The 14,559-nt window shown below is 47.6% G+C and overlaps 1 protein-coding gene and 1 non-coding gene across 2 annotated transcripts in view; both read left to right on the top strand.

Moving 5' to 3' along the window:
* Window positions 1–8,297, top strand: part of Scp2 (sterol carrier protein 2) — a 66,454-nt gene extending 58,157 nt beyond the window's left edge. Inside the window, exons 15-16 of the mRNA XM_055629044.1 lie at window positions 4,626–4,705; window positions 7,347–8,297. Coding sequence (XP_055485019.1) covers window positions 4,626–4,705; window positions 7,347–7,442 — 176 coding nt within the window. The 3' untranslated portion in view covers window positions 7,443–8,297. The remainder of the gene's footprint in view (window positions 1–4,625; window positions 4,706–7,346) is intronic.
* Window positions 8,298–9,546: 1,249 nt separating this feature from the next.
* Window positions 9,547–9,652, top strand: LOC129692621 (U6 spliceosomal RNA). Its single transcript, XR_008722728.1, has one exon. It is a non-coding gene; the product is annotated as a U6 spliceosomal RNA (small nuclear RNA).
* The last annotated feature ends 4,907 nt before the right edge of the window (window positions 9,653–14,559 follow it).

Raw genomic sequence — 14,559 nt, 5'->3', positions numbered from 1 at the left:
GATAGAAGGCTGTTGAATGATGTCAGAAAAGCCTTGCTCCCTCTACCTCCATGTGCCCTCCACCCAGCTCCCGACCTGAATAGGGCTAACCTGGGACAGGGTAATTTCTGCTAAACCTGACACCTGTTGGCAGCCAGGAGTCAAGCTGAGATGGGGGCTTAGCCTGTGAAAGCCACCACTGGGGACTGGCAGCTCCCCTTACACCACCAACAAATGCCCATTTGTTAGATATTAGCTACCTTAAAGCCTCCGTAACACGGCCTAGTTTGAACTGGCATTATGAGGAGAATTGCTAGTTCTCCTGCTGTGTACATATCGTCAGGAGTTGTGTTACTGTTAAAAAGTAAATTTAGACGTGTGTTTTGTTCACCTGCTTCTAAGCATGGTAGCGATATACACGTGATTATGTTAAACACTCATAAATGTGTTTTCCACCGTCTTTTCTTGCTTCTCAGATACTTTTTGTTACCTTCTCTATGAGCACCTTCTCTCTCTTGACTTCTTTGAAACACTTAGCTGTTCCAGAAACCACTTCTAAAGTGACATGCTGTTTCTTCATCCCTTCCTTCTGCTCTCAGCCACTGAGTCCTCACTCTGGCTCTTTACGGACAACAGGGTAGAGGAAGAAGGTCTGTGGGTCTCCTGCCTCCGGCAACATTAGGATGAGCCTTTGGAGGCTCTCCACGCTGGGTTCAGACCTTGGGCCTGTCTCTCCAGCAAGATGCATTCCTTTCCCTGCATCTAGCTGTCTGCTCTCGAAAGTGGGCGAGGGTGGTTTCTGTTGTGGGAATGGACAGGATACGGCAGCGTGAGGCAGCCAGCACCGTCACAATTCGAGAGTTACCGTCTACTCTCCAGGTAGTATGATAATGCTAACCTTTCCCAGCTGCAGAAGCTTCTCTGCTGTGTGATCTGGCCTCTCTCACCTGCACAGGGGTTTCTAAAGTTCAGAGCGGGAGGAGGGAGTGCTTGGCGTGGCGAGAGCTCAGGAAACACAGTCATTACAGAGCAGTCACCTGCCTCTGCTCCAGGGTCCTTTCTGGAAAGAGCAGAATCAGGCTCAGCTGTCTCCAGCACATAGCTCTCCGCCCCACCTACTCCTGGATATTATGTATTTGCAGTAGGGTTTGATTTTCTAGACAGCAAATCACCTTGATTTTTAAAGTTTCAGACCTTTCTCCCCATAACTCAGAGAAAATTTCGATAGCAGCTGCAGTGGAATGGCCATTGACTATCAGTGCCTAAATTGTGAAGCCTACCGTGAAAGCCTCTCCATCTTGCTCTAGTTATTTAGTACTGTGCATGTGTCTTTTTTTCCCCTCCTCTGCTTCCTCCTATTTTTTATTTTTATTTTTATATAGAATCTCAGTATGCCTAGTTCTTCTGGAATCCACTGGGTAGACCAGGCTGGACTCTGCCTCCCACATGCTAGAATTAAAAGATGTGTGCCACCATGCCAGACATCTTTTTTGTTTGTTTGGTTGATTGGTTGTTTTTTCAAGACAGGGTTTCTCTGTGTAACAAAGCCCTGGATGTCCTGGAAAACTCTTGTAGACCAGGCTAACCTCAAACTCACAGAGGTCTGCGTGCCTCTGTCTCCCAAGTGCTGGAATTAAAGGTGTGTGCCACCACAATGGGCAAGGCATTTTTTTTTTTTAAAGAAAATGTTTTTTTCTTCTTTATTATGTGTTTATGTGTATCTCTGTGTGCGCACGCACATGTACAGGGACCTGAGGAGCCCAGAAGAGGACACTGGGTCTCCTGGAGGTAGACTTCCAGGCAGCTTTGAGCCTCCTGGCCTGGTGCTGGGAACTGTAAGAGCAGCACACACTGAGTCGTTTCTCTAGCTCTCTTGTCTTTTAGAGACAGGGTATTGCTGTGTACCCCAGGCTGGCTTTGGTTCTCACAGGCTCGCTCGGCTTGCTGGGCAGTGATGGGAGGATTTATCCAGTGTGGGCAATCTTCTTGCCTCAGTCTTCTGAGTGCTGGAATTACAGGCACACTTGCCACTCCTGGCCCCTGTCTCTTTCCTTCAGGTCCAGATTGTTCTTTATTTGTAACATCCTCTTCAGAGGACTTGGGTACACAGCAGTAAACAAGACTGAGGCAGGTCCTGCCCCCTTGAAGTCCCATTCTTTGTACAAATACAGATAGAAAGCAGACACATAGGTAGAAGGTGACTTGGTTTGGGGAAAGGCCAACTTTTATTTGAGCTAACCCCTTATAAGATGAGGAGCCTTAACCCTGTTAAACTGACTGCCTGAAACACTGACCGCTGAGAAGTTTGATTTCTTAGCGAGTTTGTCTTTTTGTGCTGGACGGTTCTCACTGTTCAAGGTCATGATTGGGAGTTTAACCATGAGATATGAATCTTTGTCGTCCAGTCTTTTTTTTTTTTTTCTTCTATCTTTATGCGTTGATAATGCCAAAACAAATACCTTCAGGACACTAGTTGAGTAATGTACACTTAATATAAAGGGTTAGGAAAAGATGGAGAAATAAGGTGATAGAACAGCTTGTGTGTCTGTTCCCCCGACACAAACACATGGCCCCAGTTCTATCACCTAGTCGAGGAAGTGGTAAATTATGGACCAAGTCTAGCCCACCACCTGTGTACTTGCTCTGTTTCGCTTTGGCTAACTTTTATTGAAGTGTAGCGTGCGACAGAGGGCACAGAGCTGAAGTGCTCTCTTGAGGAATGTTTGCAGAATGTACACCTCCCAGCCCAGGGCGCTTCAGAATGCTGTTGCATTCCAGCATTCCAAAAGCTTCCCCAAGGCCCCTCCTATTGCCATCCACCCCAGAAGGAACCCTTGTTCCAAATCCTGTCACCACAGATTAAGTTTTACTTATTTTAGGCACCTGTCAAGGAAATCATCCCATATTTGCTTCTTTTCAGTCTTGGTCTCCTTGCTCAGCATTGTAGAATCCAACAAAATGGCTCTTGGCAGCAAGAGCTCATTTTTACCATGCCTGAACCCCAGCTTTTACTCGTTTGTTTAGCTTGCCTTGCCTTGCTCCCATTTCAGGCCCTTCTAAAGAAAGCTGCTTTGGATATTTTACTGTGTCTTCAGACATTTCTTTGGGGTGATCGTGTTAAGTTATAAAGAACATCATAGACGGGGTTTTGCTGTAGTGACCTATTTTATATTCAGCTTTCTCACATTTTTTTAAAGTCATGTCTATCGGTATAATTTATATTCAATAAAATCTAATAAAACAAAACCTTTTAGGCCAGGTCCTGCTGGCACACACCTTTCCCAGAACTTGGGAGACAGAGACAGGTGGCTCTCTGACGACTTGATCTGGATCTCACAGTAGGAGAAAATCAACTCCTGCAAGCTATCCTCTGCTCTAAACACATGATGGCACCCATGGGCATGGCTGTGCATGGACATGCATGTGCACATGAATAGACACAATGAATGAATGAATGAATGAATGAATGAATGAATGAATGAATGAATGCAGAAAGCGAAAGAACACCCTTTTTTGGGCCCGGCACTGGGGTGTTACCTGTGGCTGCTTTTGTACTACACAGAATGGTGAATAGTGACAGAGACCTGGCGACCCACCCTGAAAGCCTAAAATATTTAGTGTCAGATCTTTTATTAAAAAGTGTTGGTTAACCCCATATTTAGGTAATTATGTCAATTTTCACTCTTGCAAAACAAAGTATGACTTCAATGGCTTGAAGGAATAGACACATTAGCTAGGCTTGGTGGTATGTACTTGTAATCCCAGTTTGGGGCTAGCCTGGGCTACATAGTTGGAGGTGCATGTTTCCAGGGGTTGACGACAGCTCAGCTCGGTTCTCTGCCTAGGGCTCCATAACACTGTAATCAAGTTCTTGGCTAGGGTCAGGCCCATCTGGAGGCTTGGTTGGTTTCGGCATCCAAGCTGACCTGGGTTGCTGGTGGCGTGTATGCCCTGTGGCCGTGGGAATGGCAGCCTAGCTGCCCCCAGCTCCATGGAAAGTGTGACCCTCCCTGTGGAGGTTCACACGCACCAGCTGTTTACATGAGGGCTGATCAGGCCAACACGAGGGCAGGTGTGAGTTTGCCAGCAAGATGGGTGCTTATTTAACGTTAAATCCCAGGGATTCCGTGCCAGCAGTGTTGGAACGAAGCAAGTTTGGCTGGAGCAAGGCCCAGGTCCTGCTCACACTGGCCCAAGGGGATTATGCAAAGGTAGGCAGGCCTCCTGAGGGCCAACCCCGAGCCTGCCAACCACAGTAAAAATAACGGATCAGTATCTAAGATGACAGTGTTTTCCTTTTCTTCTGCCGTTAAATACTGTTTTTAAGCAAGTAAGTAGGATTGTTGTTGAGGTTTACTGCATCATTGTCGTCACAAGGATAGCACAGGTTTTCAGATCAGTGCATACAGTTTCACCTTCCTGACCATGGCTGCGTGTGCTCCATGTGAGAACACACCGCGCTTTCCTAATTCCTGCTAGTGAACATCGTGGTTACCCTTCTTACACAACTACAACAGAAGTGTCCCCAGCGAATGTCCTCGTGCTGCTTCAGCTTTGTCTTGTGCAAGGAGCGGTCTCGAGGCGTGTGTGTCTCTGAACGTCCCCTCTTCTCTTCTCTCCGTCTCTCCTGCACATGTCTGCTCCAGATAAGAAGGCTGACTGCACAATCACCATGGCCGACTCCGACTTGCTGGCTCTGATGACTGGCAAAATGAACCCTCAGTCGGTGAGTACAGTGGGGCTCCTGCCCTGACAAATGGCAGACACGTGGAGAACATCACCATCTGTGACGAGAGGGGCCGGGAGCCTGGGGTAGTTTGAAAGAAAGTGCAGAGGCCAGGGAGATAGCTTAACCTTTAGAGTGCGTGCCGAACAGGCGTAGGAACCTGAGTTTGGGTCGCCAGCGTCTGAGTAATGAACACGTGTGCAGCCCCAGCGCTGTGGACACAGAGGCGCGGGAACCCTTGGAGCTCACTGGCCAGCCAGCCTAGCCAACTGCTGAGCCTGTCTCAGAAAATAAAGTGCAGAGCAAACTGAGGAAGATACCAGTGGTGATCTTTGTATATTTATGACACCCTCTCTCCCTTCTCTCTTCTCTCCCCTCTCTCTCACTCTTCTCTTCCCCTCTCTTTCCCCTCTCTCTTCTCTCTCCCCTCTCTTTCCTCTTTCTCCCCTCTTTCTCCCTTTCCTTCTCTTCTCTTCCCCTCTCCCCGCCCCTGCACATCAAGCACCGCTGGTAACGTCCACTGTGCCATTCCTGGCTTATGGTCAGCCCACCTAGAAGAAGGAGCAGGCCTCAGGAAGGGCAGAGAGTTAGAAAGGGAGCACCTTAGGGAGGAGGACGTGCTGTTGAACACAGATAGGCTCTTCCGTGCTCTTTGTGCCCAAGCTCTTCTTTTTCCTAACCTCTCCTTCCCCGACTGACTTGCTGTTTCTAATCAGCTCCTCCAAGGACTCCCTGAGCTGAGAACAGTCCCTCAGCAGCCCGTCACAGGTGCCTAGCACTGGTGATGAGTCTGTCTCTTTCCCATGAGACCCCGAGTGTCACAGAAGACAAGCCACATCCCACTGCTTTTGTTGATTTGAGGACCGCACAGTGCCCGGTGGTTTTAGGTTGTCAGGTTGGGGGTGTGGTTCTTCCTGCTCCCCAGGCTGTCCAGGGTTCGGCAGACTGGATGCGCTGAGCCTTGCATTGTAGGAAAGGAACCCAAGACCTTCCTCTGTTGTAACTTCATTTTTGTTGTTGTCTATGCTGGTTTAGATCTTGTTTCTGATATTCTCAGGTCACTCACGATTGGACAAAACTAGACCCGGCTCCTGTCTGTATTCCTTTTTAAGTGGGTTTTCTTGGCATGTCTCAGTAATGCCCTGACTGAGTGATGTGCCCATGGTGCTTCAGTGTGACACTGGCGCTGACATTACCACCCACAGTCCATTCCAGAAACCTGGACGGGACGGAGGCCACCAGCACAGCAGCTGGCTGCCACCCTCTGCTGTGCACAGCCCTGGCAGAGGGTCACACCTCACACACTGTGCACAGCCCTGGCAGAGGGTCACACTTCATCTGCCCGCTGTTCTCCTGTAGTTTTATCTATGTACAAGCATTTTTGGGGGGACCTGGTATCAGCTTATTTTCCTTCAGCACCCGTTAACACCCAGAGGAGCTGAGGATTGGAGCAGCAGACCTTTCTGTTAGGGTGCGAATGGCCTTTCCTTATGCTCAGCACAGCGTTTGACTGGGACTCGGGAAATACAGTGGAAATTCCAATTTCAGTGTTTGGCTCCAGTTGAAACGAAGCAGTGACGTTGCCAGCAGAGAAGCACAGCCCTAGGACACCGAGGGGACAGATTAGCACAGTCCTTAGGCTTGCGTTCTCAGCGGATGGCACTCGTACTTTCTCCATCGTTCTCTCCCACAGCTTTCAAAGGAGAAGGTGGCGCGCTGCGCCTCTACAGCTGGTTGGTCTTTTTAAATAACATATGTTAAATATATTGTGTTCTCAGACACCTGACCTTTAAGTCCTCAGACAGAGGGCTCTGTGCCATATAAGAAGGAAATATTTAGTTTGTCCCTACTTGGGGAAAGAGGTATTAGTTATCCTTACCAGGGGGTGGAAAAACCCGGCATGGCTGCTTGCTTCTGAGACTACCAGGGACTTCTCTCATCCAACTCTCCTATTTCAGTGACTTGAGTTAAAACGCTAAAGTCATAACAGGAGTCATGCTACATTCCACGTTTTGCTACAACTGAGTCTCCCTGGGATTGTGTTACACGGTAAATTTAGTGAAAGTCATGTGATCTAGTCTCAGCCTTGTTAAATGGAACAGTTTGTGGCTCTGCCCTCGCAGTGGCAGAGGCTTCTCCCTGAGCCAGAGTAACAGATCCAGCCCTTCAGGGAGAGCTGAGCAGAGCGAAACCCTCGGTGGGGCGTCGCCATCCCGAGTCCCTGGGCTTTCTGAGTGGGCTTCTTCCCGGCAGCCTTTTGAAGTGCTCACTTCCCGTTTTAAGCCCACATGTAGTGTTTTAAAGGAAGTTCATCTAGTGTTGATCTGTCTCACCTAGTATTTGAACAAGGCATAACACATTTGAGGCAGAGAGCCTCAGCAGAACAACGCAGAGAGCACGAGGAGCCAGATTAACAGAGAGAAGGTATCTGGGAATTCTACTCATGTAGAGAATGGCTGTTCAGAATTCTTCCTGTCGAGGCCTGGTTCTCAGTCTGTTCTGGAAAGCTAAAGTCTATATTTTGTAGAAAGTTGAGACCTGAATAGATGATCTTAGACCGGAAGAGTCTAGAAACACTAGCAGATGCTGAACAAAACCCACCAACTAACAAATTTTCTTTCTTTCTTTTTATTGCTCACAGGCCTTCTTTCAAGGTAAATTGAAAATTGCTGGTAACATGGGTCTGGCGATGAAACTGCAAAACCTTCAGCTCCAGCCAGGCAAAGCTAAGCTGTGACGAACTCCTCGGGACACGAGATGTAGAGATACACAGAGATACCCACGTCTCACTGTCAGAACTTAGCTAAGTGGATGTGGCCAATCATGTCTTTCCCGAGCTGGGGGTGCACAGGGCCTCGAAGCCTGCCACACTGCTGCTTTGAGGACCTGCATACCACTACGCATGACAAAGCTACTTAGGCAATGATGGTTTGGGGTAAATTTGAGTTTCAGAATAAAATTCAGAATAGTGAAATCTAAAGACTGTAACAAAGCCTTCTTTTGCTTAGAAGTACATATAAGGATCACTGTGTTGAACACTGGTGTGAGAGTTCCCCTTAGGGGAACTGGAGAAGAAACAGACTTCCCTGGTCGACCACGAGTTAGTGTCTCACACTTAATTACCTGCATCAAGTTCTCGATAATAGTTTTTAAAATAAAACTCCATACTAAGATTGAAAAAAACCTCAAAACTCTAAAAATGTTCATTTTATGCCATCAGAAACAGTTCCTTTCTTCCCAAATAAAATACAAGAATTATGGTCCGAGCTTAGGTGGGAATTTACAGCTGAACTGTTTTTAAAATATTTTTAAAATGGCCATCTTTTTTAAAAAGTCAGGGTATTAGAGCATTGGATGCCATTACTAAAAGTAAATGAGTAAAGTTTCTTCCAGAGGCACAGGCTTCAGATTATATAGTTTCATATTAATAAGTTTATAAACTCTGAGTTTCACAAGTTTTCTTTTTCATGTGTTTGATTGTCTGCATTTATCTTCTAGTTTTTCTGATTCTAACACTGTTATAACTGGAGGTTTGGGATAAAAAAATAATGCTTTTGGAAGATTTAAAAGAAATTAAAATAGCTCTTCCTGATCTCCTTTGTTTTTACTGTGCGTGCTGTTTATTGCTCAGTGTTCACTAGGCTGTGGAGCAAAGAAAACACTGGGGCCTTGTGTCAGCTGGACATTGTCTTCCAGTCGTTCTCACACAGGTGCTGGTTATTGATGGGGAGGCGACTGGTTTGTGTAGTGGGAAGAGTGTGACCAGGAGACCGCCTCTCTTAGACATGTAATAACTGCTTGTCAGGGCCCTGCTTCCCGAGTTGTTAGAAGAGAGATCTATGTCAGTGGTTCCCTGCGGGGTAGGGATTGGTTGGTTGTTTTTGGAGAGGGCTTTTGAGATGAAGTCTTATTCTTACATAATTCTGGCTGGCCTGACCTCTCCACATAGCCCAGGCTGGTCTTAAACTTGTGGTAACCCTCCCGTCTCTGCCTCCTAAGTGTTGGATTCACAAGTCCACAAGTGTGTGACACTATGCCCAGAGGTAGGCCCAGATTTGTTGGAGGTCAGAAGTAAAAAGTCAGGTCATTTGATTCATTCCAGGTGTTCAAGGTTCTCGTTAGTGTGGTAAGGACTTGTTCAGGTCCCCGAGACCATGGAGCTTTCCATGTTCTATGCTCTGCGCCACATTCGGTGACAGTGCCTGAGGATAAATTAACCAAGACAGTCTGACTCGAGTCCTGTGCTATGATGGCTGACGGGTTCTGCCCAGCTTCTGCAGTCGGTTTTTCATTCACTTCCCAAGTATTTGCTGAGCAGCTACAATGCAGAAGGCCCTACATATAGATGGTACAATGCAGGCCTGGAGATGGCAGTGAGTGCTTGCTCTGTGTCGTTCTCAGTCCAGCCAGGGAGACATTCGAGGAGATGAATAATTATCACAGACTGGAGTTGAAGTACTGTGCAGCAAACAACTGGGGTGCTATGATAGAGGGCTTGCAGGGACAGGCATCTTTGTGATGCTCTTAGAGACATCTGTGAAGTGATTTTTAAACTGAGAACTGAAGGTGAAGAAGGATGCAACTAAGCAAAGAACGTTGAGTTGAAAGGTGGTCTGTTCTAAACCTGCAAGGGGGTCACCATAAGGAGACTACAGTGAGTCGGAAGACGGGCCCACGATGAAGCAGAAGAGACCCGGAAGCTGAGCCGCTGGGAGCTGAAGAGCCTTCCCGTTTCTGCCACTCTGCTGCTGTCCACCTTGCCATCACAGCAGAGAAAGAGAAAAGGGGCAAAGTGTTCTTAAAACTTCTGGTTCCACTTCTTTGTTCAAAGAAAGTCATGTGTGCTCACTTTGGCAGCACAAATTATAAATTGGGATGGTACAGAGGTGATTAGCACGACCCCTGTGCGAGGAGGACATGCAGGTTTGTGACGTGTTCCATTTTTTAAATCTATAGACCTGTTTTGTATCTTTTATACTCACAATCAAAACTTTTACAAGGATGTCAGTAAACTGATTGAAGCAGTTTAGTCTTAGTGGAATAGAAAACAAGAAAGCCACGTGTCACATCTAGACCGCACATGTGCCAGGAGAGGATGGAGGTGTGGGGCATCTGTGACCAGATGGTGACCAGAACAAGGACTGAAAGCAGGGCAGTGCCATGGTTTGAGCTCCCGCCTTTGCGGCTGTGGGATAATGCACTGAGCAAAATGGCTGTCTAAATGTCAGGGGGTGGTGTTTTTATCTACTGAGAACTTCCTCCAATCCCACTCCACCCCTCTTTTGAGATAGAGTCTGTGTGTAGTCCTGGCTGGCCTGGGACTCGCATAGATCCCCACCTGCCTCTGCCTCCTAAGTCCTGGACTTAGACGCATGCATCACTATGCCCGGCTAAGAACCACTAAAATTGAACCCTCTAGAACTAAGCAGTAACTAAATGAATAGCTATAGGGTCATCTAGCATGACATTCATATATTTGGACAAACCTTGCAGTTGCGCCTGTGCAGCGGCTGCTTGCTGAACACACCGACGTCCAGAGATGTCATTGACCCGAGAGGTCAGCCGGGTTGGACCTCCGTGTAAATTACTCCATGGGTTGGGCCCACACTGGTAAGAATCAGGGGTTTGTACTAGACAGTTGAAGAGGGACCTGAAAGATTTACAGGCTATCAGGAACCACAGCCAAGTCTGGCCACATTTTAGAGTTTTTCTCAATAGAGAGTTACGAAATCTTCTGGAAAGGTCCGACCCTAGATGTGTCTAGAGACTGCTGCAACAAACAGCTCTTTAATTCTTGGTAAGGACAGAGAACATTGGGCTAGATTTCTGGCCCTGGAGAAGTATGGAGTCTGATTCCATCTGGCTGGATGTTTTATCTGCTATGGGATTTGAGCCAGACTTCTTGAAGAACTATTTTTTAAAAATCCGCAATTTACTGCCCCAAGTGGCAGTCATACAGTCCGTTCTCCTAAGTCTACCCTGCCAGTATTCACATTACTGTTCTCAGCGGTAGGTAGACATGGCACATGTGTGACCTGTGGTCGCTGTTTGTGTGGCCATAAACATGAAGTACAGTTGGGGACAATTGATTTTACCGTGCTGTTTATTTACACTGCTGGCAAAGAGCTGCGTGTGTAGCCCGGTGGCAGGACGCCTTCCTGCCATGTGCAAGGCCCTGGGTTTGATCAGACCACTGCAAAAAGAAAATAAGATTAAGAAAAGAAGATTAAATTGGGCTGGGGAGATGGTTCGGTGGTTAAGATGCTGGGCTGCTCTTACAGAGGAACGCAGTTCGGTTCCCAGCACCAACATGAGACAGACGACAGTTGTCCGAAATTCCAGCCCCTGGGAGAGCCAGTGTCTTCTGCTTCCTCGGGCACCGCTCTCCTATGCACACCCCCCTATATATATATATATATATATATATATATATATATATATATATATATATATATATATATATATATATATATGTATGTATATATATATGTATATATGTAATTAAAATTTAGTCTTTAAAGAAAAGGTTTAGTCTTAAAAGAAAAGTTACAGGCAAATGAGAAGTACTGCTTTTCTAATCAACTGCCCACTGTTAACCTTTTTCCTCCTTAAGTTATTTTATAATTCACTTTTTAGAATATGGCACCTTCTGTAGCATCAAAGAGGCAGGTCTGTCTCTTCAAGACTGGGCACTTCATTGGGATAGAAATAAATGGACATAAAAACACTAAGCGAATGGTGGACTTTGGCAGCTCAGAGAAGCCTTAGGTTTGACAAGATAATACTCAAGGGCAGGGTGTGATACAAGCTCACACCTGTCAGCAAAGGAAAGACCAAGGAACGTGGCAATTTGCTTAGTTATTATAAGGAAAGGGAGGAAATACAGGATGAGAAATGTTTTTGAAGCTAAGTTGAAGGCTAGAGAGTTGGTTCAGTGCTTAAGAGGACCCCAGTTCAATTCCCAGCACCCACATGGTGGCTCATAGCCATCTGTAACTCCAGTTGCAGGGGCATCTGACCCTGGGTACCAGGTAGATACCTAATACATATATGGGCAGGTCAAAAAAAATCGTAAGTTAATAAAATAAACTTTCAGAAAAAGAAAATCAGTTGAAGTTCTCAGCAATAAAAACTGGTAGTGCGTGGACTAGAGGCACCATGGAAGTGCGTTAACCCTGAGGACATCCATTGTGAGAAAGGCCTTGGTCATGGCTGAAGGGCCATCTGAACCGGCAACATTCCAGTTTTGAGGACTTCTCCTTTTAAATATTCCTTCTGTGAGCCAGAAGATTTGCTTCTTCTGCTTCCTTTTTATGCTTGGACTTGTTCATAACTTTGGAAGAAATGGAGTCCTGAAAAGCTTTCAGGTTTCAGTGTGAAGGTGGCGTGGGGCGTACTGCCTGACCTGTCCTGTTCTGTGGTAGGCCCTTGGACCGCTGAATGGCTGCTGCACAAGAGAGTCTTGCTTAGCTGGAAACCGAAGACCCAAGTTGCAGTTCTGTCTCCAGCTGTGGTTTTCCCATTATTCTCTGCTTCCTTGATGAACTTTGTTTTTGTGTGTGTTTGTGTGCACATGCGTGCACATATCTTTGGAGGTCAGAGGTCCTCAGTTGCTGTCCACCTTAGGTTTTGGCACAGGGTTCCTCAAGCTGGCTGGCCAGTGAACTACTGGGATTGGCCTGCCTGAAGCCCTACAATATCCCCTGATTTTGTGTCATGCCTGGCTTTTATGTGGGTGCTGGGGATCCAAACTTCATGTCCTCATGCTTGTATGACAAACATTTTACCAATTGATCTAGCCTTTTTACTTTATTTTATCTGAGAGCTTAGAATTCGCCAGTTAGGCTGCTTCTCCTCTCTGCTTTTCGCCATCAATGCTCCTCCAGGGCCGGTGTGTCCTTCAGCCTCAGCTCTGTGTCACCACGCTTTGTCCTTCCCCTCTTTTTGTGTTGCTTCTTTCTGTTTTTAATCAGAAGGTACCTGGCCAGGCAGTACAGAAGTTTCTTATTTCTCGACACTTGTCACCTTAAAAAAAAAAATCTCCGTGTATGTGTGTGTTGGTGTGTTAATGCAAGCATGGGGGCTTAGGCATGAGTGTGGGCAGACAGGACTGGCTCCAGTGCCGGTCCTCACCTTGGACTTTGCTGAGGCAGCTTTTGGGGATTCTCCTGTCTCCACTTCCATCTCCTTGATGCAGTGCGCAGCAATCGCAGACACATGAGCTACAGGGTGTGCATTTACATGGCTTCTGGGTAGTCAGGCTTGTGTGGCAAGGCTCTACCTGCCAAGCCAGGTCTCCAACCCCCACCCCACCACCCTTCTGAGGCAGAATTTCACTGTGCAGTCCAGCTAGCTGTTCCAAACTTGCTGTCTGCCCCAGCCACCTAGCTGCCAGGATTATGGGCACGCTCTATGACATTAGTCTTTGCATTTCTATTGGATGTCTCTTGGTGATTCATCAGGCCTGGGTGTCACTTTTTTTTTGAGTATTGCCTGTGAGTCCAATGCTGTTGAGAGTCCAGGAATTTTTCTGTTTGACGTAGACAGTGGATATATAGCTTTACTTGTCCTTTGGGCTCAGATCTGCATCCAAAACCCGGGCCTGACACCACGCGCTGTCTTGCTCTCAGACGGATGCTGCCCCCAAGAAGCAGCGGAGGGGCCGAAGCAGCACAGGGAGCCGTAAGCGATTCCTCCAGACTGGGCCTCTGCCATACAGCTATGCCTTCGGCTCCACCCAGACACACAGCGTGTGTGGGCACCGGCTCGGCAGAGCTAGTTTTAAGAGTGTAGCGTTCCAAGTGCCTGGCCCCTAAAACAGCCTGGCCCTTTCAGGTCTAGTCTGCTTTACCCTACAGGGCCGGGAGGCCGGGACAGTTAAGGACGGTGCCAGTTGCTGGTGCTCAGTGTGTGCTGATCCTCCTTGTTCTGGAAGATTTTGGTTCATGGGTGATCAGACCAACAGAATACATTTATTTCAGCTCCGCTTGAGTCTAGGCTCTGTCCAGAAAACAAGAGATGCATCTCTGCTGGACCCTGTCCAGTCCTGTGATTCATACCAACTTTCAAGTTTGAGCTCAGACAGGATCGGAATTTGAGGCCAAAGAAGGCAAAATATTTCCCTTTCGCCTTCTTGTTAAGTTCTTCGGTGATGGGTAATGGAAACAGAGGGCTGTGGGTTCAAATCCAGACTCTATCCTTACTTACCCACCTATCTTCCTGTTCCCATCCCAGAGGGCTGTTGGGGCGGGTGGGTGGACCAGAACACCCAGCTCTGAATGGTGGTGGTAGTTCCGCAGCCAGGCAGAGGCCAGCCACATCCTTACTTCTTCCATGGGGAAACAGTCTTCCTTTGCAGGGCTCTAAGAAACCAATGCCTGGCAGCGCGGGAGTGAAAGGTCTGGAGCCACTTTACTAGAGCCGTTGGGGGTCTTGGCAGCTGAGGTGGCCAAGTGGTCCCACGTGTGACTTATTATCCTTATCCATCTCTGAGAGCCAGGTGGGTCCTGCCCAAAGGCCAGAGCACGTATGAGATGTTTGTTGCACAGCCGGAGGTGCCAGGTAGCACCCAAACCCAGTCCCACCGCCTTTCAAACCCTTGGCCGCCCCACAGTGTTGCTTCAGCTGCTAGCGCTTAACGCGCCTTTGCTCGGAACCATTTTCAGCTCCTGGGAGCAGCACGGTGCCTCAGTGCTCCGCGCTCAACCCCTTTCCTTCTCCGTGGCTAGGACCTTCCTGCATGAAGATCCCGGGTCAATTTACTATCCTTTAAGGTTCAACCGAGTTGTGGGCCCACGGCCATGAGTGAGGGCAGACGGTGGGGAGGAGGAGGAGGAGGAGGAGGAGGAGGAGGA

This window comes from Psammomys obesus, unplaced genomic scaffold, assembly GCF_907164565.1.
Source record: "Psammomys obesus unplaced genomic scaffold, mPsaObe1.curated_primary_1811, whole genome shotgun sequence".
NCBI lineage: Eukaryota > Metazoa > Chordata > Mammalia > Rodentia > Muridae > Psammomys > Psammomys obesus.
This window is presented reverse-complemented; position numbering and strand designations above follow the sequence as displayed.